The sequence below is a fragment of the Lepidochelys olivacea genome, assembly GCF_965140295.1.
Source record: "Lepidochelys olivacea isolate rLepOli2 genome assembly, chromosome: 6".
NCBI lineage: Eukaryota > Metazoa > Chordata > Testudines > Cheloniidae > Lepidochelys > Lepidochelys olivacea.
The window spans coordinates 30,396,995-30,424,190 of record NC_140416.1 but is presented as its reverse complement, the minus strand read 5'-3'; the positions used below and the strand labels follow the sequence as shown (position 1 = coordinate 30,424,190).

Here is a 27,196-nt window from a genome sequence, read left to right as displayed (position 1 = left end):
ATCCCCTGCCCCAGTCTGGTGAAAGTGAGTGTGTGTGTTGGGGGAGAGCGAGCAACAGAGGGAGGGGGATGAAGCTAGCGGGGGCAGGGCAAGGGTGTTCGGGTTTTGTGAGATTAGAAAGTTGTCAATCTTATAGACTGTAGAGCAGGGGTGGGCAAACTTTTTGGCCCAAGGGCCACATCTGGGTATGGAAATTGTATGGCAGGCCATGAATGCTCATGAAATTGGGGGTTGGGGTGCAGGAGGGGCTGAGGGTTCTGTCTGGGGTTGCGGGCTCTGGGGTGGGACCAGAAATGAGGAGTTCAGGGTGTGGCAGGGGGCTCCAGGCTGGGGCAGGGATGTGAGGGAGGGGGTGATGGCTTCGGCTTGGGGTACAGGCTCTGGGGTGGGGCTGGGGATGAGGGGTTGGGGGTGCAAGAGGGTCCTCCAGGCTGGGACCAAGGGGTTTAGAAGGTGGGAGGGGAATAGGGGTTGGGGTGTGAGAGGGAATCTGGGGTGCAGGCTCCAGGTGGTGCTTGCTTCAAGCAGCTCCCAGAAGCAGTGGCATATCCTCCCTCCGGCTCCTATGCGAAGGACTGGCCAGACAGCTCTGCGCGCTGCTCCATCTGCAGGCACCGCCCCTGCAGCTCCCATTCACCATGGCTCCCGGTCAATGGCAGCTGCGGAGCCCCATGGCTGATCCTATGCATAGGAGCTTGAGGGCGGACATGCCGCTGCTTCCAGGAGCTGTGCAGAGCTACAGCGCGGGGCAAGCCCCCAGCTGGAGCGGCAAAGCAGAGCAAGCCCCGGACCCCACTCTCCCGCAGGAGCTCAAGGGCTGGATTAAAACATCTGGACGGCCGGCTGTGGCCGCCGGGCCATAGCTTGCCGACCCCTGCTGCAGAGCAACTTTACAAAGGGAGCCCCTGCAATGCCTGGCACGCTGGCAGTGTAGAAGTACTGCTTTAAAAGGAAGTGTCTGATACATTGCTTTAAAACAAAAACCACTCTCTGGATAAGGGATCACTTTAGTCACCATGTCGTTGGAATCAACTCTAGGGAAGAAGGTGGCACCTATTTGACAGTCTATGCCAGTACCCTACGATGTTTAGGACAGGAAGTGAAGAAGGAAATAGCTAGTGGAAGCTGTGCGCTCACGGGGGGGGGCCTCTGGCGGGGTGTTGGGGGGGCGGCCTAGGGCCAGGCCCCTCAGGGGGCTTCTGAAAGGCAGGATCTGTCGCTGCCCTGCCAGGGTCCCACCCCTGTGGCGGGTGACCCGGGAAGGCCGCAGGGCGGCTCGCCAACCCCGCCCCACTTGTTCCGCCCGGAACGTTGTGGTGAGTGCACCGAGCCCCCCCCCGGAACCCGCGAACGGAGCCGCAGCTCCCCGGGGGCGCATTAGCCAGAGGACTGGCTGTCACGAGACGCCAGCCCGTAGCGGAAGTAGGAAGCGATGGTAGCGCAGCTCCGAGCTGGGCCTCGGGGGTTGCTCTAGCGGCCGTAAGGAGCCGGGCCCGGAGCCCGACATGGCGGCGTGCGCGCGGCTCTGCTCGCTGCTGGCCCTGGCCGCGCTCGTGGGGCAGGTGACGGGGGTCAAGGTGAGCGGAGCGGAGCGGAGCGGGGGTCTCCCGCCCGCAGACGGTCCGTGGTTTCCGGCGGATTCCCCCGCGGAGCCGGGGCCAGACTCCCTCCCCCCCACTGCTGGCCCCAGAGCGGCCCCCGCCCCCCTTGCCCTGCCGACCCTCCTCAATAGACTCCCCCGCCCGCCTGGGGCCCTCAGAGCTGCTGCCGCCCGGCAGGTCCCTGCCCCGGGAGCCGGGGCGGGAGGGGGGCGCGGGCGGTGCGGTGAGAGGCGAGCGCGTGAAACGCTCAGCCCGGTGCCAGCGCGAGCCCGGGGAATACACGCGGGGGCTGTTGCCTAGTTCAGGCTCTTGCTGCCTCAGCGGGCTGGAGCTGGGCGTGGGGCTTAGGGCGAAGAGGCGAGACCTGCCCTGAAGAACTGGGCTCGGGCTTTCGAAAGCAGGGGCCGAAATACCTGGTTTGGTTTTCAGGAGTCAATGGGCCCTCCTCAGCCTTGTTGAAGATCGGGCCATTTAGAATCATAGAATACCAAGGTTGGAAGGGACCTCAGGAGGTCATCTAGTCCAAGCCCCTGCGCAAAGCAGGGCCAATCCCCAACTTTTGCCCCAGATCCCAAATGGCCCCCTCAGGGATTGAACTCACAACCCTGGGTTTAGTACGCCAATGCTCAAACCACTGAGCTATCCCTCCCCTCTCTATTTGTCTATATAGCTATATCTATATATAAAAAATCACTAGGACTACACACATGTTAGGCAGATGCTTAAGTACCTTGCCAAACCAGGGCTTGGGAACCTGATCTTGCATAATTGAAGTCAATAGGTCTTTGCCATTAGTTTCAATGTGTTCGGGATTAGGCCCTTAATGAGGAGAATGAAGAAAGAGAGGAGCTCTCCAGCTTCAATATATGTCTATATGACTATTGTAGAGCGGAGGGGAAGTGATTTTCAAAAAGCACAAAGGGGAATTATGTGCCTAATTCCCATTGACAACCAGTGGAACCTGGGCACCTAGAGGAGCTTTCTGCCTTCAAAAAATCTCCCCGAGAGTTCTGAGCAAGTAATTCATAGCCAGAAAAAATACTCATTCACATTCTTCTTTTTTTGTGTCATCCCCTGTACACTTAATTCAGCCCTGTAAAAACAAGTTGCCAGTAAATATTCTGTTGGGTTCACCTCCAGACCCCCATCCTCACTACATACAGGATATTTTATTTATGGCAAAGTGAAGACTGTAGAGCCAAAAAAAAAAACAAAAAACCCTCTCTTTGTTTCAGCAGCAAGTCTTCACTAAAAGACACATTTTTTTTCTCATTAACACTTGTGGGAGTTGCCAGCTAGACAGCACTAGAACCTGAAATCCTCTATTGGTCTACCAAACCAACACAGTGCAAGCAGTAGTGACACAAGTTTCATCACACAATTCCATACAGTTCTTGCTCCTACCCTATCCCTGTACGGCCTTATTTTCTTCTTTGTTCTCACCTTATCAGAAATAATAAATACTACTTGAACTTTGATCTGGAAGTTCTGCCTCTGGGGTAGCAGAATTGTTATATGCCCATTCAGTCCTAAGTATCTCCTATAAGATATCTATTAGTGCACTTACTTAGCAACCTCACTTTAGGCTCCTGTTTTTGGAAATCAAGGCCTTGGATTGTCATACGAAGTAATTGTGGGGGGGAACCAAAATCTTGAGTTAGGATGTTATTTTGAAAGGTGGCTTCTTACTTCAAGCATGTAAAAATATCTGCCTGGGGGTGAGTTTATGGACAGTTGGGGTTTATTGGATTGAATGTTTTAGGGCATCCATGAATATGCATGATTCACTCCATCTTTAATAAATTTTGATATAAGAAACCACATGAACCCTCTTTTCCCACTACCCCTCTCAAAATTCTTGATTATTGCATTTTATGTGGCTTTTCCTCAGTCACCCTTAAGGTCCAGCTCTTTATTTGTGCTCTCTTATTATTGAATTACTCAACTTCTCATTGAAGTTTTTGGCACCCATCTCCTTCACTATTTCTCAGAAGTTTGCCTTAGTTTACTTAATCTGTCAGTATCCTTCAAGTCACATATCATCTGAACTGTGTTTTTGTATGGTTACGTAGGTAATGCACTCATAAACCAGGGTAAATTTGAATCTTAATTTTTATTAAACCAACATAGCTTGCTCTAGGGACAGAAGGCTGGGTCAGTGTGAAGAGAAGTTTTCTTTGGCAGAGGACCACCGCCTGCTAATTGACGTAAGCGAGGGATTAAGAACATAAGAATGGCCATACTGGGTCAGACCAAAGGTCCATCAAGCCCAGTATCCTGTCCTCTGACAGTGGCCAATGGCAGGTGCCCCAAAGGGAATGAACAGACAGGTTATCATCAACTGATCCATCCCCTGTCGCTCATTCCCAACTTCTGGCAAACAGAGGAAGTGACACCATTCCTGCCCATCCTGGCTAATAGCCATTGATGGACCTATCCTCCATGAATCTGTCTTTTGAACCCCATTATAGTATTGACCTTCACAACACTCTCTGGCAATTTGTTCCACAGGTTAACAGTGCATTGCGTGAAAAAATACTTTCTGGTGTTTGTTTTAAACCTACCTATTAATTTCATTTGGTGACACTTGTTCTTGTGTTATGAGAAGGAGTAAATAACACTTCCTTATTTACTTTCTCTATACCACTCATGATTTTATAGACCACTATCATATCCCCCCTTAGTCGCCTCTTTTCAAAGCTGAAAAGTCCCAGTCTTATTAATCTCTCCTTATACAGAAGACGTTCTATACCCTTAATAATTTTTGTTGCCTTTTTCTGAACCTTTTCCAATTCCAATATATCTTTTTTGAGATGGGGCGACCACATCTGCATGCAGTATTTAAGGTGTGGGTGTACCATGGATTTATATGGAGGCAATATGATATCTTCTGTCTTATCTATCCCTTTTTTGATGATTCCCAATCTTCTTTTCACTTTTTTGACTGCCGCTGCACATTGAGTGGATGATTTCAGAGAACTATATACAATGACACAATGAATCTCTTTCTTGAGTGGTAACAACTAACTTAGACCCCATCATTGTATATGTATAGTTAGTAATCCATGTTCTCTGGTCTGTAGCTGAACATGTACATGCTCAGACAAACAGATACATGGGTCTCATTACCAGAGTAAGAGCCTATATTTGTTTTCCTGGTTGAAGGGTCTTGGGAAAACCTGAACTAAGATATGAGGAATTTGTTGTGCACACCGTATCAGATTTAGGAGGTGACTTTAGCTTATTCAGCCAAGAAACTAAACTTGTGGGCTTTCAGCTGGTAGACAAGCTGATTCTTCTTTACTGTCTGTATACTGCTAATATTTCTTACATTTAAGAAAAATTGGTGATTAAGACAGGTTGCAATGGACATATGTTTGTAGTATAGTATATAATATGTGTTGCATCAACTATATGCTTTTGTAGAAGACTTTTTGATAGTTGATAGCAATTTGTTCTAAACATGTGTTTTCTTTACAGAATTCTGAGGATGTCCGATGTAAATGTATATGTCCTCCTTACAAAGATCATCCTGGCAATATTTACAACAAAAATGTTTCACAGAAAGACTGGTGAGTTTATGGAGTTCAGAAATTAGAAGGTGTATTCTCATTAGGGTTATATTGTACTTCAGTGGGTCACCCTTCATTAATGATTACGTAAGGGATAGTTATTTCTTTTGTTGTGGTGTGGGGAGAAATGTTATCCCAAATATTAGTAGTTGATGCTCTCACTCTTCAGAGTGTTCGCCTATAGTAAGGGACAAGGCCTCAAACCCTTTCTTCCTTCTCTGGTTTTTTTTTTGGAGGGGGGAAGGGGAGGTCATAATTTAGTTTGGCTTCTTGGAATTGTTTTTAGAATGTGAAGAAAAAGCATAGTCATAAGTCTGGGAGTTGGGAGATCTGATTTCTGTTCTATTCTGAATTTGTTGTGTTACATGGGTTCTGCATGCCTGAACCTTCTCGTGTGTGCAGTGGAGGAAAAGTAAAAAGCCTTTTGAGGCCTAATTCATTTCTGTAAAGTGCTTTGTAATCCGTGGATGGACTATCCTGTAGAAGTGCAAAGTATTCATTAGTGACATATTGGCCTTACCTTTTATCTATGTTTAAGAGACCTAGAGACCTCTGAGCATGATGGGAAGCCACAAATTAATAGTTCAATCCTGCAAATGCTTTCATATCTGAGAATTTCCATTGAAATCAGTGGAACCTATCATAGGAGTAGAATTATTCATGTACGTGTCTGCAGGATTGGAGTTTAATTTATTAAATCACTCACTCTCACCGGGGACACACACACACACACACACAAGGTTTGGTAGAACCTACATATTGTATATTTGAAGCTAAATTAATGTCATGAACATTATTTGAGTATAAAATGTTTGGTCTAGTTAAGGCCATTATTTTATTCCAAATTATTAAGTTTGTCACAGTAGAAATAATGTCATGGTGCAGTGATGAAACAGATTGAGACTATCTCAATTGCAGCACGCTTACATGCTTAATCTAGGTTCTAGCAGAAGGCCTGCTGCTCCTATTTTGTTAGGTAGACATTTTCCCTGAATTCAACTGGAGCAGAGTTGAACCTAAGGTTCCTTACTATTGTCATTAACTGAAGGAAAAATCAGCTTTGAAGACTTGAACAATAAATTGTATGTGGAGAAAAACTGGTATATAAAGGATCTTGGATAACCTGCTCTCCAGCTTTTAAATGTCATCTTGTAATCATGCTTGAGATGGACCATTTGAGAACAGTTTATGGTTTTGTGGGCTTCTTTTGAAATGTCTTGATGCTATTTCAAATTCCTGATTTACTTTTTCAGAGGAGTATGATGGCTGCAGAGTGCATTCATGTGTAATAAAGCGGGGATCTTAGTGCTGTACAGCTGGCCTCTTCTGCATCTGCATGAGTTAGTTTTATTGCTGAATAGGACAGTGATAGACTGCATTCACTTGATATTTAGCTCAGTTAGTTACATTGTACTGAAGAACCAGATCAATTTTTAATGTGCCTGTATAAGTTATTCACCATATAGTGGCCGCTTACAATTGGATTATCCAGTTATTAAATTAGATTTTATATCCAGCGTGGTGTCTGTAATGTGAAGATAATGAACTTCCCATTAGGGAGACTTGTCAGGGTTTTTATTCACACTGTTTTTCCTGGTTCAGACTTTGGACATGGTCCTGCAAAGTGCTGATGTCAGTATGAGTTGAGGGTATTTTGACCTCACCAAAAGTGCTTACTGCTTTGTGGGGTCAGGCCCATAACTATCGTAGACCGTTCAGCCCTGATGACTAATGCAGTAGGCTGGCATAAGGGATGTTTGAATTTAATAGTTGAATACACTGTGCTCTCAGATATCAGTAAAATGTTAACCCTTTTGAAGGAAGTGTGTTTGAATGGGTTATAGTGCCTAAGAGACTGATCAAAGTGGTATAGCCATAGGTTGGCATTTAGTGGGGAGACGGAGGTGAGACACCTAACACTCTTCTGGCATAATGAGTAAGGCTATGATTTTTTCACGGAGGCCACGTATGACTTCCAGCAACCTCCATGACTTTAGCCAGGAGCTGCACATTCTCCCTGCTGCCTACAGAGCTGTGGGGTACCTCTGCTGCCTTGTGAGGGACCCCAGAGTTCCTGGGTGCTGGGGGGACCCCAGAGCTGAGCTCCCCATTTTGTCATGGATATTTTTTAGTAAAAGTCACGAACAGGTCACGGGGTTCCGTTAATTTTTCTTTATTGCCTGTGACCTGCCCGTGACTTTTATTAAAAATATCTGTGACAAAATTTTAGCCTTACTAATGAGTATACATTTTATGTATAGAAATCTCCCTCCTGTCTAGTCTGTCTTGCACGCAAGGAAACTCCCTTAACAATTCAATTCTATTGATTCTTGTGACTTCAAGCCATAAAAATACTGTTCACAGCAGTCATAGTTTGGAATGTTTAACTAATCAATTAGCCCTGGTCTACACTAGGACTTTAGGTCGAATTTAGCAACGTTAAATCGATTTAAACCTGCACCCGTCCACACAGTGAAGCCCTTTATTTCGACTTAAAGGGCTCTTAAAATCGATTTCCTTACTCCACCCCTGACAAGTGGATTAGTGCTTAAATCGACGTTCCCAGCTCGAATTTGGGGTACTGTGGACACAATTCGATGGTATTGGCCTCCGGGAGCTATCCCAGAGTGCTCCATTCTGACCGCTCTGGACAGCACTCTCAACTCAGATGCACTGGCCAGGTAGACAGGAAAAGAACCGCGAACTTTTGAATCTCATTTCCTGTTTGGCCAGCGTGGCAAGCTGCAGGTGACCATGCAGAGCTCATCAGCACAGGTGACCATGATGGAGTCCCAGAATCGCAAAAGAGCTCCAGCATGGACCGAACGGGAGGTACGGGATCTGATCGCTGTTTGGGGAGAGGAATCCGTGCTATCAGAACTCCGTTCCAGTTTTCGAAATGCCAAAACCTTTGTGAAAATCTCCCAGGGCATGAAGGACAGAGGCCATAACAGGGACCCGAAGCAGTGCCGCGTGAAACTGAAGGAGCTGAGGCAAGCCTACCAGAAAACCAGAGAGGCGAACAGCCGCTCTGGGTCAGAGCCCCAAACATGCCGCTTCTATGATGAGCTGCATGCCATTTTAGGGGGTTCAGCCACCACTACCCCAGCCGTGTTGTTTGACTCCTTCAATGGAGATGGAGGCAATACGGAAGCAGGTTTTGGGGACGAAGAAGATGATGATGATGATGAGGTTGTAGATAGCTCACAGCAAGCAAGCGGAGAAACCGGTTTTCCCGACAGCCAGGAACTGTTTCTCACCCTAGACCTGGAGCCAGTACCCCCCGAACCCACCCAAGGCTGCCTCCTGGACCCAGCAGGCGGAGAAGGGACCTCTGGTGAGTGTACCTTTTAAAATGCTATACATGGTTTAAAAGCAAGCATGTGAAAGGATTACTTTGCCCTGGCATTTGCGGTTCTCCTAGATGTAGTCCTAAAGCCTTTGCAAAAGGTTTCTGGGGAGGGCAGCCTTATTTCGTCCTTCATGGTAGGACACTTTATCACTCCAGGCCAGTAACACATACTCGGGAATCACTGTAGAACAAAGCATTGCAGTGTATGTTTGCTGGCATTCAACCAAAATCCGTTCTTTCTCTCTCTGTGTTATCCTCAGGAGAGTGAGATATAATTCATGGTCACCTGGTTGAAATAGGGTGCTTTTCTTCAGGGACACATTCCTGCTGTGCTGTTTGCCTGTGGCTGAACAGAAATGTTCCCCGCTGTTAGCCACGGGGAGGGTTGAGGGGGTAGTCACGCGGTGGGAGGAGGCAAAATGCGACCTTGTAACGAAAGCACATGTGCTATGTATGTAATGTTAACAGCAAGGTTTACCCTGAAAGAGTGTAGCGACTGTTTTATAAAATGTGTCTTTTTAAATACCGCTGTCCCTTTTTTTTCTCCACCAGCTGGATGTGTTTCAATGATCACAGGATCTTCTCCTTCCCAGAGGCTAGTGAAGCTTAGAAAGAAAAAAAAACGCACTCGAGATGAAATGTTCTCCGAGCTAATGCTGTCCTCCCACACTGACCAGAGCACAGACGAATGCGTGGAGGCAAATAATGTCAGAGTGCAGGAAAGCACAAAATGACCGGGAGGAGAGGTGGAGGGCTGAAGAGAGTAAGTGGCGGGCTGAAGACAGGGCTGAAGCTCAAATGTGGCGGCAGCGTGATGAGAGGAGGCAGGATTCAATGCTGAGGCTGCTGCAGGACCAAACCAGAATGCTCCAGTGTATGGTTGAGCTGCAGCAAAGGCAGCTGGAGCACAGACTGCCACTGCTGCCCCTCTGTAACCAACCGCCCTCCTCCCCAAGTTCCATAGCCTCCACACCCAGACGCCCAAGAACGCGGTGGGGGGGCCTCCGGCCAACCAGCCACTCCACAACAGAGGATTGCCCAAAAAAAAGAAGGCTGTCATTCAATAAATTTTAAAGTTGTAAACTTTTAAAGTGCTGTGCTTAAAGTGCTGTGTGGCATTTTCCTTCCCTCCTCCACCACCCCTCCTGGGATACCTTGGTAGTCATCTCCCTATTTGTGTGATGAATGAATAACGAATGCATGACTGTGAAGCAGCAATGACTTTATTGCCTCTGCAAGCGGTGATTAAAGGGAGGAGGGGAGGGTGGTTAGCTTACAGGGAAGTAGAGTGAACCAAGGGGCGGGGGGTTTCATCAAGGAGAAACAAACAGAACTTTCACACTGTAGCCTGGCCAGTCATGAAACTGGTTTTCAAAGCTTCTCGGATGCGTACCGCTCCCTCCTGAGCTCTTCTAACCGCCCTGGTGTCTGGCTGCGCGTAACCAGCAGCCAGGCGATTTGCCTCAATCTCCCACCCCGCCATAAACGTCTCCCCCTTACTCTCACAGATATTGTGGAGCACACAGCAAGCAGTAATAACAGTGGGAATATTGGTTTCGCTGAGGTCTAAGCGAGTCAGTAAACTGCGCCAGCGCGCCTTTAAACGTCCAAATGCACATTCTACCACCATTCTGCACTTGCTCAGCCTGTAGTTGAACAGCTCCTGACCACTGTCCAGGCTGCCTGTGTACGGCTTCATGAGCCATGGCATTAAGGGGTAGGCTGGGTCCCCAAGGATACATATAGGCATTTCAACATCCCCAACAGTTATTTTCTGGTCTGGGAAGAAAGTCCCTTCCTGCAGCTTTTGAAACAGACCAGAGTTCCTGAAGATGCGAGCGTCATGCACCTTTCCCGGCCATCCCACGTTGATGTTGGTGAAACGTCCCTTGTGATCCACCAGAGCTTGCAGCACTATCGAAAAGTACCCCTTGCGGTTTATGTACTCGCCGGCTTGGTGCTCTGGTGCCAAGATAGGGATATGGGTTCCGTCTATAGCCCCACCACAGTTAGGGAATCCCATTGCAGCAAAGCCATCCACTATGACCTGCACATTTCCCAGGGTCACTACCCTTGATACCAGCAGATCTTTGATTGCGTGAGCTACTTGCATCACAGCAGCCCCCACAGTAGATTTGCCCACTCCAAATTGATTCCCGACTGACCGGTAGCTGTCTGGCATTGCAAGCTTCCACAGGACTATTGCCACTCGCTTCTCAACTGTGAGGGCTGCTCTCATCCTGGTATTCATGCGCTTCAGGGCAGGGGAAAGCAAGTCACAAAGTTCCATGAAAGTGCCCTTACGCATGCGAAAGTTTCGCAGCCACTGGGAATCGTCCCAGACCTGCAACACTATGTGGTCCCACCAGTCTGTGCTTGTTTCCTGAGCCCAGAATCGGCGTTCCACAGCATGAACCTGCCCCATTAGCACCATGATGCATGCATTGGCAGGGCCCATGCTTTCAGAGAAATCTGTGTCCATGTCCTGATCACTCACGGGACCGCGCTGACGTCGCCTCCTCGCCCGGTATCGCGTTGCCATGTTCTGGTGCTGCATATACTGCTGGATAATGCGTGTGGTGGTTGATGTGCTCCTAATTGCCAAAATGAGCTCAGCGGCCTCCATGCTTGCCTTGGTATGGCGTCCGCACAGAAAGAAGGCGCGGAACGATTGTCTGCCGTTGCTCTGACGGAGGGAGGGGCGACTGACGACACGGCTTACAGGGTTGGCTTCAGGGAGCTAAAATCAACAAAGAGTGTGCCTGTACATCAAGGAGTATTTCAGGCAGGACTGCACGGAGGGTTCCAATAAGAAATGGTGCACCAAAGTTATCGTTGTTATTGGAACAAGGAGGTTAGCCTGGCCTCTGATTGATACATGGCTAGATTAACCTCGCTGCGCCTTCTCTGTGACTGACTGCAGTGTGATCTAGACAGGGGAGGAGGAAAATGAGTCCAAAACAAATCTGGTCTATTTCTTGTTCTGACCCACTCCATCTATCCTTTACATCTTTGGCTGGCAGCAGACAAAAAAGGCGCGAAATGATTGTCTGCCCTTGCTTTCACGGGGGGAGGGAGGGTGGGAACGGGGTCCTGACGATATGTACCCAGAACCACCCGCGACAATGTTTTAGCCCCATCAGGCATTGGGATATCAACCCAGAATTCCAATGGGCAGCGGAGACTGCGGGAACTGTGGGATAGCTACCCACAGTGCAACGCTCCAGAAGTCGACGCTTGCCTCGGTACTGTGGAAGCGCTCCGCCGAGTTAATGCACTTAGAGCATTTTCTGTGGGGACACACACACTCGAATATATAAAACCGATTTCAAAAAAACCGACTTCTATAAATTCGACCTAATTTCGTAGTGTAGACATACCCTTAGATTTGCTTCTGAATGATACTTCTGTAACATTGATATCTTTCCTTCATATTTTTGTGACTGTGTTCAACACACAACGATATTCTCTTTTCAATGTCCTTGTTAGCTGTCAATGAGGATGAAAGGTGGACCTGAGGAATTAAACAAAAATGTGTTGTACTTTGGCTACAATTCTATCAAAATCCTCATGTGCTAAAGTTAGTGCATAGCTTTTACAGGAATCTGTAAACAACACTTAGGCGTGCTTTTGACAGCACATTAAGTCTAAGATTTGCTGATATTGATATTTGAAACATTTATAATCTAATAGAATGGAAGCAACTTCATATTTCTGCCCATATAAGTATACTTTGTGGGTAACACGTTTTAATTTGATTTTGGATTTTAATATTGCAAGTAGCTGGTAGTTACTCCTGCCTTGCCATGATATCTGTCAACGTACACCTTGTCCATCCCTTAAATTCTGAGTTTGCTTTCATCATTAAAAAAAAAAAAAGTAAATTCAACCCTTCTAATTTCTTTCCTTGATTCTATTGAGTGTTGAATACCCTGCTCTTGAACTTTCCTTGTGTATTGTTTAAGGCCAAAAATCAGTGAAGCAAATGTCCTGTGTTCCATTCTTGTTTTTGAGATGTGGAGAAAACTAATGGAAACGCTAACCTGTGGGGAAAGTGAGGTCTGTTGCACTATTAACTGTGGCATCTTAATGTCTATTTCTCAATGTTTGAATAGACCAGTGCCCAGCCTTATTACACAGGAGGGCCACATAAACCTAAGCACAACTTTGTATGGGTTAGATAGATTCTACATATTTTAATAAGATTGAAAGTCACCTGTATTGAATTATATTTTAAGTTCATATGTATTTAGATAGGTTGTTTCTGTGCACAGTCTTGTCTATTTACACACTTGCGTAAACTAAAATAATGCAAACAGGACGATAAAATGCTAATGAATCGGACAGGAATATATTGTGTTCAAGCAGGCTCTGGGCCTTATGAAATGCTCTAGTGGGCAGTAGATTGGGCACCCCTGGAATAGACAATCTATATTAGTTTTAATAAGAACTTTCTAGCTGGCTAACTAAGTTGGAGCAGCTGAGTCGCTGTGTAATTCATCTCATTTAAGTAAATTCGTTGTTGAAAAGTTAAAATCTGAAAAAGTTAAATCTTGACCTTTTCTAGGTATTAGATATTTCTAACTCTTAATCAAGGATCAATTCCTCTTGCCCCTTGCTGTGGAATTGGCATGTGTTCAGAGCAGAGGGAACTGTCTAAGTAGTGGAGTAAAATCAACCAAACTGACTCTAAGCTGTTTTTCTTTCTCCAGTGATTGTCTTCATGTGGTTGAGCCTATGCCCATCCCTGGACCTGATGTGGAGGCATACTGCTTACGTTGTGAATGCAAGTATGAAGAGAGAAGCTCTGTCACAATTAAAGTAAATACGTCATTCCACTGCTGTATAGTAAACATTTCAGCCAGTTAATAAATGAACCACCTTTTATAACTGTATTCTTAAAAACAAAGCATTCTGAGTGCTCTAGAGGCATTATAATAATTAAATCACATAATCTCACCTAAACTCAGAATAGCAATAGTACTAATAGTTAAAGCTGAATCATCAGGCTTAAAGGGACTCTATTAAATAGCTTAGTCTCAAAATTTGCCATCCCTGACAGTTGCTAACGGGGATTCATGTTTTTCTAAGCATTCTGGGTATTTTTATCAATTTATGTGCTTAGTATCTTTCTCCCCTTTCCCCCTCCTTTGCTCGGTCCCTTGTTACTAAGATGCATATTTTGCTAGCTTGGCAGACACAGTTGGCTAACTATTCTCAGTTATGCTCAAAGTGATGCTATGCCCACAAAAACCATATCAGCCATGTTAGCTTTAATGGGTGAATTTCATAAAAATGAGCTCAAGTTCGGGCAGGCAACCAGGTCTCTGTCTGCCTTTTTCATCCCTTTGCTGCTCTCCCTCTCCTGTGCCTGTTTTTGGCCATCTTGGAAGATCAGCTTATGGAGAAAGTTTTTAAAGTGGATTTTGAAGCATAGATTTTACATTTTGTTATGCATTGAAACTGACCCCCACCCCCATTGACATTATCCAGTTAATAATCACTGTGGGTTTCTTGTCCAAACCCAAGATAACTGAATGGAGACAAACAAGCTTGACTGCAAAGAGAACCCCCTGAATCACTAGCCCACAGCTGAAACTGAATGTTCGTCTTATTTTGAGATGGGATTTTTCTCACCACTCTTTTGCAGAGAAGGAGCTTGAGCTCTCAAGAAAGACTAGTTAAGAGGAAATTTTGTCTTAAACTGTGGACTTCCTTTCTCTTTGTTATTCACTCTAAACACAATATTATTTGAATCTGTGTCTGTGGCTTAATTTCTTGAGGTTGTTTGTTTAATTTAGAGACATTGTCAAGGTTAATAAGGTGTAAAGCAGACCTACTGACTGATTTACAGGCATTTTGTGTGTCTTCTTGTTCCTTTGCTCGACTGTCTGCCCTGTTCTTGAGAGTATTATGTGGAGTAAGTACTCAGCAACAGTGAAAACTGTGCTTATGTTTTACTGCATGCAGGTTACAATCATAATCTATTTATCCATCTTGGGCCTGCTGCTGCTGTACATGGTGTACCTTACATTGGTAGAACCTATACTGAAGAGACGTCTCTTTGGACATTCACAGCTAATTCAAAGTGATGAAGACATTGGGGTAAGTGCACTTGAATGAATGCAGTTGAACGCTTCCTTATGAAGGTTTTTCAATGGCAAAATAGCCCTCTTTTTCGAGGGGAGTGGTGGTAATCTTCACTGTTGCAGAAAGTTGTGTGGTCTCTCCAAGACCATTTCTTCACTTCCAATATGTCCACCCCATAAACAGGTGGATAGCGAGTTCAGGAGCCAGGGATTACCATTTTCTCCCCCGAACCTAGATTACGGAGTAGTCCCCCTTTCTCAGCGTGGTCAAAGGATGGAAAGAATAAGAAATAAAATTTTCCTTACAGGGCTAAATGCTGCATTCCACCTCATAAGGGTTGCTGTATTTTAGGTGGATCAGTGCAATTGTAAGGGGAAAATCTAAATAATAAATATATGAAGAGGTGTAGTCCTCCCTTGCTACTTCAACTTAAGTTGGTTGACATTATTTAAAAAAAAAAAAAAGTTCTAGCAGTGAAATATTGTCATGAGGGGACATTTTATTTCAGTTAAGTCTTATTCTTGTAATTAGTTTCCTGCATGTGATGAGAATAGGTTCCATAAGATCCAGACCAAACTGTTTCAAGAGGTTTACTTGCACTATGGAAATGGACCATTGGTAAGATGTATGAGTAGACATTTCCCATGTTTGGACCAGTTTGTTTGTTAATGTAGACAAGACAAAATTGTCTTCAGCATCATAATGAGAAGGGTGTTTAAGACTGGAAACATGGTGCTGAAAATAATGGGGGATTTTGTCCTAGCTAAATTAGCGAATAAACAGTTCATACCAGTTGAGTGGGGTAAGGGAGGATTATGTTACAGACAGCCGTTGCTGGCTTGGGTCATTTTTTATGTTGTAGAGAGACTTACAGAATATTTATTAAAATAGAGAGATGACAATGCATTATAACTAATCAGTTTTACAAAGCTGATGGTCTGTTGTTTGCTATGTAGAGATGTCTGAACAAAGTAATGTAGATATGCTAGTCTAGGGTGACATGGCTGTGAAGCCATTATAGTCACCTGTTACCTTGACTGAACTGACTTATTACATTGATAGTGAAGCACTTCACAAAAATATAAGCCAAACTCTTCAGGGGAAGTTTGCTGAAACAATGTGAAAAATCAAGAACTTACGTTTGCAGTCTAAGAATTTATTAAGTATGTAAGGTTCCTAATCCATGCTTACAAGTAACTGCTAAATATACAAAACAATTTATCAAGTCTAGAAAATACACTCGTGTATTTACCATATTGTATAACCAAGCAACATTAGCAGTAGAGTTAAAGCACATTTTGAGCATAGTGTAACTTTAGCAGACCTTAAAGAAAAAAAAAGCAAACCCATAAAGAGGTGAATTTCAGTTTTCTTTATCTAAGTCTGCCAGCAGCTGTGACCACTTACTGTCCAGTTTAGTGTGGTGGTGGTGTTTTTTTAAATAAACTAGGAAACAGAATAAAGAGATTAAAAGTGCTTGTTATGCCATTAAAACATGACCCTTAAGAATATTGTCATTATTGCTTCAAAGTAAATAGTAAGTTAACAATGCAGCAACACTAAAAGGTGTCACACAATCTTAGGGAACTCATAGCCATTTTGTTTACAGTGAAACAAAATGATGATATCTTTATTTACAAAGTCTATTTAAAAACCCAGTAGTATTGTGTGGCTGTCACTTTAATAGCTTTAAATCCATAGCAACTTTGGGCAGTAGTCAAACCCTAATGGATCAGACTTGGTTTACACTCATGCTCTGCATTTTTATTTGCAAGGTGCATGAGAAACTCGCTTCCATCATATTTAGTATGGTGATTTGTACACTTTTTAATATGGAAAGACTTATCGTCATCCTGTGTAAACCGAAAATTAGATCACTTAGAATTCTGTCATCTTAGTCTACTATCTTCATCAGCCATCTGGATGAAAAGTAATCTCATTCTTAAAAGATGTAAACAATTATAAGTATTTCCATTCTGGAAACATAACTACAATCTCAACATTAAACACTTACATTCACCTGATACTTAATCATGAAAACAATCAAATACTTCACAAGTATTATTAAAATCTTTAAACTATTTTATCTAAATCATAAGAGGATCAGCACCAGCCCTCTTACAGATTTCAAGGCCAGAAGGGACCATTGTGATCATCTAGTTTGACATCCCGTGCACAAGAATTTCTTGCTGTGAGTTTGGGATGATCATTACTTATATGTGGTCCAGCAGTGTAAATTTTAACTCAAGGCAGTAAAAACACGCTTCAGACCAACACATTTATACATCATCTGTTCCTGTATTTTCCCTCTTCCTTTTTGAAGCAACATTTAATATGAAAAAAATACTTCGTATGAGCGTTGTGGCATACCTAATTGTAGTATAAAACTGTCTGGTAACTTATGCCATGATTTATGACAGTATGAAACTTTCACAGCTGTGTATGTGGGGTTTGAAATATGCCTGACTACCTAGGTTAGATACTAAAGCTGTTTAGTATTTGTTTACTGCAGTTTGACTGTTATAACGTAATGCAGAGCTAGAATCTAAGGCCCTGATTCTGCATGGCCCTCTATGTGGTCAGACTCCATTGAAGTCAGCAGAGTTTTGGACGGACCAAGGAGTCCATCTATGCAGATGTCACAGCAAGTCTGGGGCAGAAAATAATATTTTCTTTCAGGGAGGGATTTTCAGAAGTGCTCAGCATAAATCTACCTCTGCTCCCGTTAAAGTCAGTGGTAAGAGTTAAGGCACCACTGAGTGCCTTTGCAACTAGCACTCTTAAGCAGAATCGTATTTCAGGAGTTTTAAAAATGCAAAATGGGCCACAGACAATAAGAAGTTTTCTGCACCATAATTACTGTAGGCAACACCTCCATCTTTGCTCTCCCTGAGACTTGTAACCTGGGTGTCATCTTCAGCTAGGTCCCAATCTAGATTTATGTCAGAATCTTGCAGCTTCTTCCTGATTAACATTTCTAAAATCTGGCCTTACTTCTCCATCCACATAGCTAAAACCCTTGTCCAAGCTTTCATCTCCTGTCTTAACTACTGCAATGTCGTCTTCTTTGGCCTTGACAAATGGTCCTGCTTATATCCTTCAGAACGCTGCAAAGATAATTTTCCTCATTCCTGGCTTTGACTATGTTGCCACTCTCTTTTCATCCCTCCACTGGCTCCCCCTTCTCTGTCACATCAAACATAAACTACTTGTCTTAACTTTCAAGGCCCTTTGCAGCTTATCCTGCACTATACCTATGATCTCATCTCTATCAACTGTCAGCTCTTGCCTTCAGTCGGCCAGTCTTCATCTCCATCTTGCTAAACTTTTGAACGAGCACTTTTGTGCTTTCTCCTGTGCTGGGAGTGGATGGGAAGTGCTTCCAGGGAACGTCTACAAAGCCACCTCCTCTGTCCTCCTTTGAATTCCTCCATAAAACTCTCCTTTGCTATGTTTACAAAAAAGTGAAGTTAACAAGCTGCTGTGCTGAGACCCTCTATCATGCTAACTAGTATTTTCTAATCTTCCTTGTGCTCCCCAACTGGCCCATCTGTGTCTACCTACTGTCTCTTGTCTAATACTTAGATTGTAACTCTTTGGGGCAGGGAATGTCTTTTTGTTCTGTGTTTTGTACAGTGCCTAGCACAGTGTGGTCTTGGTCTACGACTGGGGCTCTGAGGTACTACCTTAATACAAATAATTAATAATCCATTTAAGGGAGAGGTGTATTGCTGATCACGGAGTTGCTGTACTCGACATCATGTCACAAATAAAATAACCACTTCTGAAAACTTTTTTGCAGTAAAACAAGGCAAGGTATAGAAATACACAAGCTTCAACATTGAATCTCCTTTGCTGTGTTAGCACAGTGCATAGTTTATAATGGTGGTTTTTCATCTGAAACACATCATATACGTGACCTTTTCCAATGTAGTTTTTAAAACATAATTTTCTTTGTCCAAAACATTTTGGGAGCCAAATAAAAGGTTCTGTTCCAAATGTCTTTGTTTATAACTTGGGACTTTTTTCCAGTAAATAAATCCAGCTTTGCAGATACTGTTAGAAAAGGGACAGCGTAAATGCTAAACAAACACTCAGTTGTTCAGCTCTTCGTCACTTAAACAGCTGTATTTACATGTAGCAGTGGGTTTGGTTTAGTGACAGTAAACATCAGTGTTTTGGTATTATAGGGCATCTTTGTGTAACTATCCAAAATTGCTTTACGGTAACAGGTTAAAATCTGGTAGTGTGCTGGCTAAGCAAAGACGCGGGCTCCTCAGTTCAATTTTAAATTGAAGTACCAGCATGAAAACAAATCGGAGCGTCCAAGTGTCTTGGTCAACAATTTCAGGCTTCATGTTCAAACAGGTGCTAATGTATGTAAAGCTGTGTGCATGTTACTTTTGAATACGTAGTGGTGCTCTTACCTACAAAGTCAGCATGGGCCTACTCCCATTGAACTCAGTGGCTAAATTCCCATTGACTTCACTGGTGTAGGATCAGCTTCCATATGATCATTACTTATTACCTTGAGACACTGATCATATGAAAGCTACTGCAGAACATAACACTAAATTGTTTTATATAAGAAATCCACAGAAATTATTTTCTATAAAATGTTGAAGTGTACAGTCTCTATTCAGCTAAAGCTTGTTTTGCACACAAAGCTGCCTGGCAAGTTTGAACAACTTCTTTTATCCAGAAGAATATTGTAATTAACAGTAGTTACGCAGTGAAATTGCTGAAATATAAATACTACTTTCTGCAATTGCAGGATCACCAACCTTTTGCAAATGCTCACGATGTGCTGGCTCGATCCCGGAGTCGTGCTAATGTGTTGAACAAAGTGGAGTACGCCCAGCAACGTTGGAAGCTACAGGTCCAAGAGCAGCGCAAATCTGTCTTTGACCGTCACGTTGTGCTCAGTTAATTGATGTCTAATTCAATGTTGACCAGAAGAAAGTAAAAGGGACTAAAGGAAAGAGCTGACTTATGTCTTCCTGATTCTACCACTTTTGAATGGTTTGTTACGGGCAGCAAAAAAATGTTAACTTAGTAAGAATGTTCTGGAGTGGAAGCTATCAAAAATAAACAGCAAAGTTAATTAGCCAAAAGATAATTCTTTACATTTTTTAAAATGGCATTTACTAATAAAACTAAAAAAAACAACTTACTCTAAGGTATCTTTGGATGTAACTGGTACCTTATTTATTATGACTAAGATTTTTTAAATGTAACTCATACGGTTTAAAAAGCACCAGAGAGCATAGTCTGTAACAAAAGATCAGTTACAACACACTAATCACTTTACTCAGTGAACTTTTTTGTAAATATTCTTGGTTTTTCTCCTTGTTTAATGCGATGTTCTGGAAATCTAAATCTTGCCGTGTAGTTTTCCTATCTGACATTGGCCAGTTGTGTTCATCGTTTGGTTTCTTGCACTGTTACTTTGAAGATGTTAGTATAGCAGCTGACTGTTGCAAACTTAAGGCAAAACTTAAATGGACAATGACTTTTGGTGAGAAGCTGCACACTTAAGGTGCTGTGATGTAGATAAACTAATGCAGTGCATATTAAGACAGCGCTTTACTCTTTTGCTTTGATCACTTAGTATATTGTATGTGCTACCTACAGATCTCTTCCCTGTCTCTTCATGGATAAAGTCTCAGGACTTAGTGTATGATAAAGTATATATTTAAAAAATAAACTCTGTATTTGTCTGGGTTGATGGTATAATGCATATACTCTCCAGCATCTTCTGTCATCTTGGGAGTTAGGTGTATTTTTTAACTGTGATGCTGTACTCATCCCTCTAAGATATACAGCTACTGAATAACTATCTTTCATATATCCTCTTTGGAATGGAACAATTAAAGATTATCATGATTTTTGAAAAATCCTATTTGCAGTATCTGTATTTCATCATTTCTCTCCCTCATCACACTGCATGTAAATTTCATATTTTAAATAATTTTGCCAAATGTGCCTAAGATTACAAATGATGTGCATTGTTTGTAAATGTTCAATGCTTGGGTGATGGAAAGGACAGCTCAGAAAACTGCTAATATACAGAGTGCCTCAAACCTCTGATTCAAATCCAGACCCAGGCAGTAGTGGCTGCAAGTTATCACCCATCCGAGGGCTCTGTTCTGTGTAAAATGAGCTGGCCTCAGTCCAATTTCTAGTGAGAGTTCACATAAAATCCCCATTTATTATTGCCTGGCACTTTTCTTGGCATTTTAAACAGCAAGGTGGAGGACTGAATGGGCATAGAAGCTTAAACTGGCTGTTGCACCTAGAGCTAGTCCATCCATGTTAGCATTTGAGACACTAGCAGGGCCATATAAGGACGCTTGCACTGCCCTTACCCTTCACAGATAAGTAGAGCATGGCAGTCTTTTGTTGTTTCAGCACGAGTACTAACTTCACAAAAGCAGAAACTCTTCAATACTAGCAGAATCATAAGCGGTATTTTAAAAAAACCCAAATCCCAGCAACATGGTGTAGCCACTAACCAATTGAAGGTTAACACCAGTGGGCTGACAGTACAAGTAATCAAAGTTCAGGAACTAACATCTCCCCACCCCCCCCATGCAACACACACACACAGTATCCAGACTGGTGACAATGATGCACTTGACATCCACAGAGGAGAAAGAGTTGCAGTTCCTTGTTGCAAGGTGCCTATTGCCTACCACTTCAGACAGCATCAGTGGCAGAAGCACTGCTCCTTGCCTGCCTTCCCTCACAAGCCATCAGCAGGTGAAGTGAATTTTTAGGGAGATAAACGGAGGTCCCTACTGCAAAGGCATGCGGATATTTTGAAACTAATCTTTATTCAGATGCAAAGACTGCTTCAAGCAGAATCGATTCTCTTAAGGCCTGAACGGGCCTTAGCAAGAAAGAAGAGTGCGTATGCATTTGTCTCTGAGTAGTGGATTAGCTTTCACTAATTTTACTTTCAGAGTAGCAGCCGTGTGAGTCTGTATCGGCAAAAAGAACAGGAGGACTTGTGGCACCTTAGAGACTAGCAAATTTATTTGAGCATAAGCTTTCGTGGGCTAAAACCCACTTCATCGGATGCATGCAGTAGAAAATATAGTAGGAAGATTTTATATACACAGAGAACATGAAACAATGGGTGTTACCATACACACCGCAACGAGAGTCATCAGTTAAGGTGAGCTATTGCCAGCAGAATGGTTGACAACTGCTGGAAATGGCCTATCTTGATTATCACTACAAAAGGTTTTTTTTCTCTCCTCCTGGTAATAGCTCACCTTAACTGATCACTCTCGTTATAGTGTGTATGGTAACACCCATTGTTTCATGTTCTCTGTGTATATAAAATCTTCCTACTGTATTTTCCACTGCATGCATCCGATGAAGTGGGTTTTAGCCCACGAAAGCTTATGCTCAAATAAATTTGTTCATCTCTAAGGTGCCACAAGTACTCCTGTTAATTTTACTTTGTATTTCAAGTGTTCAAAATAAAGACTCTGCAGTATTATGATCTACAGAAGGTCTGATTAGTAAATGAGTCCCAAATTTTAAAAAAGGCTAGCTTCCTAATACTAGACTATAGAATTGAGGCTTTCAAAATGAGTTAATTTATACACACTCAATTCTAGTTAGAACTTGTCTATAATACTTAGTAAAAGTTTTATAAACTAATTTGGCACAATTAATAGGTAGTAGTTGCCCACTTAAAGATGCACTTGCTGGTAAAGATGCTAAAAATCTGTGTTCAGGTTCCCTAGTTCTCGCCTCAGCTCCACCCTGACCCTAATCTAGGAACTGTTCACAAATTAGGGAAATTAGCCAGTGAGTGTGCAACTCACACACCATCTGTATGGCTACTGGGAATTCTCCATAGAGGATATCCAGGCAGTTTCTATTCCTCAAGTAATGGAAAGGAGTGGAGAAGGGTTGAGAATCTGGCCCAGTGTTGAGATTTTGGAATTAGCACACCAAAGCAGCAGTTTAAAGATTACTCAAAGCAAGACCTATCTTGTGACATTACCATAAAATCAATTTCATATATCCTCTTGTTCAAATATATTGAGATTTCTGTATTTAACAATAAAAATCTAACTGAAGTGCTAACTAGTTTTTATTCTTTTAAATATTTGGGTGTAAAATTCAATTAAATGAAAAGGACATTCATTACAGCAAATTGCTATAGCATATGGATCCAAGGGCTGTAAATAAAATTTGTCACTGATTACTGTCTAAGTTAGTTCAATTGTATCTAATACATTTAAACTTTCTATCCCATAATTCTAATATTTGTTGCCATTATAGCTACAGTGTGGGTGGAAAAAGCTAAACCAGAAAAGAGCAGATCTAAGTGTAAGCTACTTTGCATATTGTCAATTGACTATAAATTACACCAGTCTTTGACACAACAAAACAGCTTTGGAACAACAATAGTTCAGGTAAGAGATGTAAAAGAAAGCAATATGTCTTTGAAAATATATAGCATTATGGCTTGAATAATTATAAATCAAAATTGTTGTAAATAACTTGTCAGCTATTTAATGAGTACTTCAAATAGTCTATTTTAATGTGTATTTAGAATGACACATTGTTTGATAAAATAAGTTACACTGGCAGGTCAGAATTGAAAATATTAACTTTAAAACTTTTAATTTTCCATACAAAATTCTGATATTTTACAGACATTTTGAGCAGCCTGAAAATTCTGTTTCCTTGGATTACTTGAGAATTTTCTCCATCTCAGAACAGGTGAGTCTCTATAGCAATGAAACAATCTTTGGTTTTGTATTTGTCTTGGACATTAGGATGCCAGAGAGTGTTTTGTGTAATTCTGGTGTGTAGCAAAAGTGTTAGTGCCATCCAGTCAACGCTATGAATTTCTGATTTTTTCAGTTTTTTGCTATACAGTGCTCGTGTAGATTTTATCTTATGGTAATGTTTCACATTCACACGTCAGTAGAATATAATCAAAGAAAATAATTCATTTTCTTCTCATATTAACAAAAGGAACAATCACCATTTGCTGTTTTGAATTTATCTATAATAGCTATATGTTCACCTCAGATTTCCCCTCATGTATAGCAAGTTAAGTTGTCTTCGGTAACTGAACATGAATTTGTGTGTTCAGTGCATGTTTATGCTAGCAGCTAGCCTATGAAAGCATCTGTTCTAGAACATATTTGATTTTCTCTTTTGGAGAATTTTTGGTGAATATGGATTCTCAATTCAGTGAAAGTTTTTAGTAAAATCAAAACTGAATTAAAACAGAATTTGAGATTGGATACACAAATATTTTGACTGAACATGACTTTACACACGGGAATAATGTGCACTTGGGATCTGAAGATAGGCTCAAACTTTGGTCACACAATTCCCTCCCTTTTGAGTATAGAGGGTATGAAAGTATTGGAAAATCTGCTAAAATAGCCCCAAATCTTTGTGAAGGAGTTGAATCAATGGTGGCATTCCCTCTGTCAGGTAGCAGACATCCTTCTGTGTACACACTGAACACCTAGTGCTTGGCAATTTTATTTTTAATGAGCGATGGAAGTAGGGCATTTCCAGTAATGCTTTTTAGTTCTCCTCCCTCTTCTCCCTTAGAGGGCATGAAGGAACCTGACTACTTTAGATGGTGCCACCTTGATGACATGGGGGTGGATGGTAGCAAAAGGAAATCAGGCTGGTCTCTATACAGGCAAGGATTGCACACAGTCACTGAAAACCAATAGTGGTCTTATGAAGTTGCAGCTACGTTATTTTTAAAGGGTAGCTTTGTTACAAAAACCTTACTGGAGGGCTGAGGTTAAACTACTCTTATAGTGTCTTGACAATCCCATAGAAGTACAATATAACTTTGTATTAGAGAGACGATTTTACTGTCTCTCTCAAACTTCCAAGTGTGATTTTAATGGTTAAATACAAATCCTGGACAATTGGTTCTGTCATATCAGCTGTCAGGCAGGTGTAGCGAGAGTATGTGGTCCTCTAATGGGCCATCATGAATTAAAGCGAGTGCGGCTCTATGCAATACTCCAAAGGGAAGTTCATTCACTTACCATGTAGACAAGTATCAGAGGGCTAGCCGTGTTAGTCTGGATCTGTAAAAGCGGCATCCGATGAAGTGGGTATTCACCCATGAAAGCTTATGCTCCAATACGTCTGTTAGTCTATAAGGTGCCACAGGACTCTTTGCCACTTTTACCATGTAGAAACCCCTCTCCCTAATAAAACTAACAAGCAAACAAAGTGTTTGTACAGCTGGAATGTAATCTGAACAACTTTCATTAGCATTGTTTAATACTGGCTATTAAAATGATCCTCAAATAATCCCGTCTCAATGGGAGGTGGAAGGATGGGGGACGGGCTCGGCAAAACAATCCTGGGTACAAGAATCCATAAGGAATCCCCTTCAGAGGAGACCTGTGGAACCAGTGTGTCACTTTACAGACATAAAGATAAGATTGAGGTCCCTGCACAAAGGAGTTTTCAATCTAATTGCAACATAATACAGTGAGTGAAAACTTTAAACATGTCGGTGAAAAGACAAAATAAGGGGAGAGTTTAAAACTCTTAATGAATGTGTTGTTTGGCTCAGTGAAGGTTACAGGCACTTGAGTTGTAATGGTTTTTGGAGGGAATGATGGGATGGAGAGGCTGTTTACTTTGCCAATGCGTGATGGGTATATGGCAGTGCCTGTGTCTCTCTGAGTGGCAGAATGCTAACTGAAAGTGGTGAGGGTTGAAGAGGGAATTGAAGGAGATTGAGGTCACTAGAGGCACAGGAGGAAGGAACAAAAATTCAGCCAGTTTTATTTTATATAATGCCAGCAATAAGTATTTTTTGTCAATTTCAGACTGAGCTGGAAATATGTTTGGAAATGAAGAGGATCTGGTATTACAAATGCCAAGTAAATTTGAGCTCTCAGTGTAGCTTAACTGTGGTTTCCTTTAGGAGGCAGAAGGGATTACTTTATCTTTAGTCAATGCTTAGTAAATTTCTATAGCGTATGCTGGTGATTATGCACTTTTGTGTGTATGTGAAGGATGCTATTCAGTTAGGACATCATTACATACCATGTGACAACCTCACACATCATTTGATAATATCAGAAATGCATTAAAATCCCTCCTTCTGGAAAATTATTATTTATAATTTGTATTATTGTAGCACCCATGAGCCCTAGTCATGGATCAAGACCCCATTGTGTGAGGCGCTGTACAAACACAGAACAAAAAGACAATCCCTGCCCCTAATAGTTTACTGTCTATGTCAGTAATAGAACTTAACTCATTTAAGTAGTTGTAGTGTATGAATCATTCAGTTAATGTGCAAATATACATTTTCAGGTTAAACACAAAACCCAATGGATAGTAAAAGCTACTGTAACTTCATGGACACGTTGTCCATCTACGACTCACAACATGTACAAGTGACTAGGCCTTTCAGTGGGGACCCTTTTGTCACGTTTCATGTGTACCCTGAAACACCGACCCAGTTCACTTGCTCTGAGGATTTGCCACTACTTCCTTTTACATCCGAGCAGTTGATCACAGAGAACTTCTACATGGATCCTTGCAACTTTCCTTACCAAGTGGCCCAGGCTAATTATGGCAGAGGTGACTGTTCTTACGGACCAGCTTTCATCAGAAAAAGGAATGAAAGGGAAAGGCAGAGGGTTAAGTGTGTCAACGAAGGATACGCCAAACTCCGACGTCATCTGCCTGAGGAATACTTAGAGAAACGGCTCAGCAAAGTAGAAACACTTCGAGCTGCAATAAAATACATTCACCATCTACAATCCGTTCTGTGCAGTGATTCTGCAGTGACAGAGAAGAATAACCTGGAACTGGGCCATACTTCCAAGGCAATGGCCAGAGAGATCCAGTTTTGAGGACTATCTGAACTGCTCCAGGGAAGAAAAATAATCACAGCTGAGGCTAATAACAATCACATTATTGGTGACACAAATAATTCTGTGAAACTGACACATTTTATGAACTGTACAAAGCACACATCCCTACCAGTCTACTGGGAAAAGAGTTTAAATTAACCTACAGGGAATTACATTGAGATGAGAAATACTAATCTACAAGAAAATGAAATGTAAACTATTTTAGTTAATTCATGGAAATTAGAAAAAAATCCTTTAACTTTGTTAGTTGGAAACCGAAAGTAGGACTACGTTTCATTTTTCAGAAAGGAGCAAATGTATATGCCATTTCAGTCTGCATATTTTAAATAAAGTGTAACCTTCTCATTGATGGGGCTCAGCTTCTGTTTGTTTTCAGGGATGTTTCATTTCCTGCTCATTTTCACACCTCCCCAATTTTTCTTTTAAAGTTGCTTGTGTATTGGTCTAGTGGCTATAGCCTGGGACTCCAGTTTTGCCACAGGCCCGCTGGGTGAACTTCAGCAAGTCAGTGCCCCCCATGTGCCTCAGTTTCCCCAACTGTAAAATGAGGATAGTGACCTTTTGAAATACTTTGAGATCTACTCATATAAAGCACTATAAAAGTGAATTATTATTATTTATTAAAAAGGGGTAAAAACACTTTTCAAAATAGTTACCTGAATGTGGAAA

The 27,196-nt window shown here is 42.3% G+C and overlaps 3 protein-coding genes across 3 annotated transcripts; all 3 read left to right on the top strand.

Moving 5' to 3' along the window:
* The first annotated feature begins 1,387 nt into the window (after positions 1 to 1,387).
* Positions 1,388 to 20,517, top strand: TMEM9B (TMEM9 domain family member B). The gene is made up of 5 exons (XM_084631414.1): positions 1,388 to 1,577; positions 5,082 to 5,173; positions 13,238 to 13,346; positions 14,496 to 14,630; positions 19,390 to 20,517. Exons 1-5 carry the CDS (start codon positions 1,506 to 1,508, stop codon positions 19,543 to 19,545), a joined length of 564 nt encoding a protein of 187 aa, XP_084487540.1. The 5' UTR covers positions 1,388 to 1,505; the 3' UTR covers positions 19,546 to 20,517.
* On the top strand, positions 7,634 to 9,873 carry LOC311522904 (uncharacterized protein). Its single transcript, XM_084632472.1, has 2 exons — positions 7,634 to 8,510; positions 9,078 to 9,873. Exons 1-2 carry the CDS (start codon positions 7,928 to 7,930, stop codon positions 9,257 to 9,259), a joined length of 765 nt encoding a protein of 254 aa, XP_084488598.1. The 5' UTR covers positions 7,634 to 7,927; the 3' UTR covers positions 9,260 to 9,873.
* A 2,305-nt stretch (positions 20,518 to 22,822) lies between the features above and the next one.
* Positions 22,823 to 26,745, top strand: ASCL3 (achaete-scute family bHLH transcription factor 3). Its single transcript, XM_084629764.1, has 3 exons — positions 22,823 to 23,053; positions 23,297 to 23,363; positions 25,962 to 26,745. Exon 3 carries the CDS (start codon positions 25,979 to 25,981, stop codon positions 26,504 to 26,506), a length of 528 nt encoding a protein of 175 aa, XP_084485890.1. The 5' UTR covers positions 22,823 to 23,053; positions 23,297 to 23,363; positions 25,962 to 25,978; the 3' UTR covers positions 26,507 to 26,745.
* Positions 26,746 to 27,196: the final 451 nt, after the last annotated feature.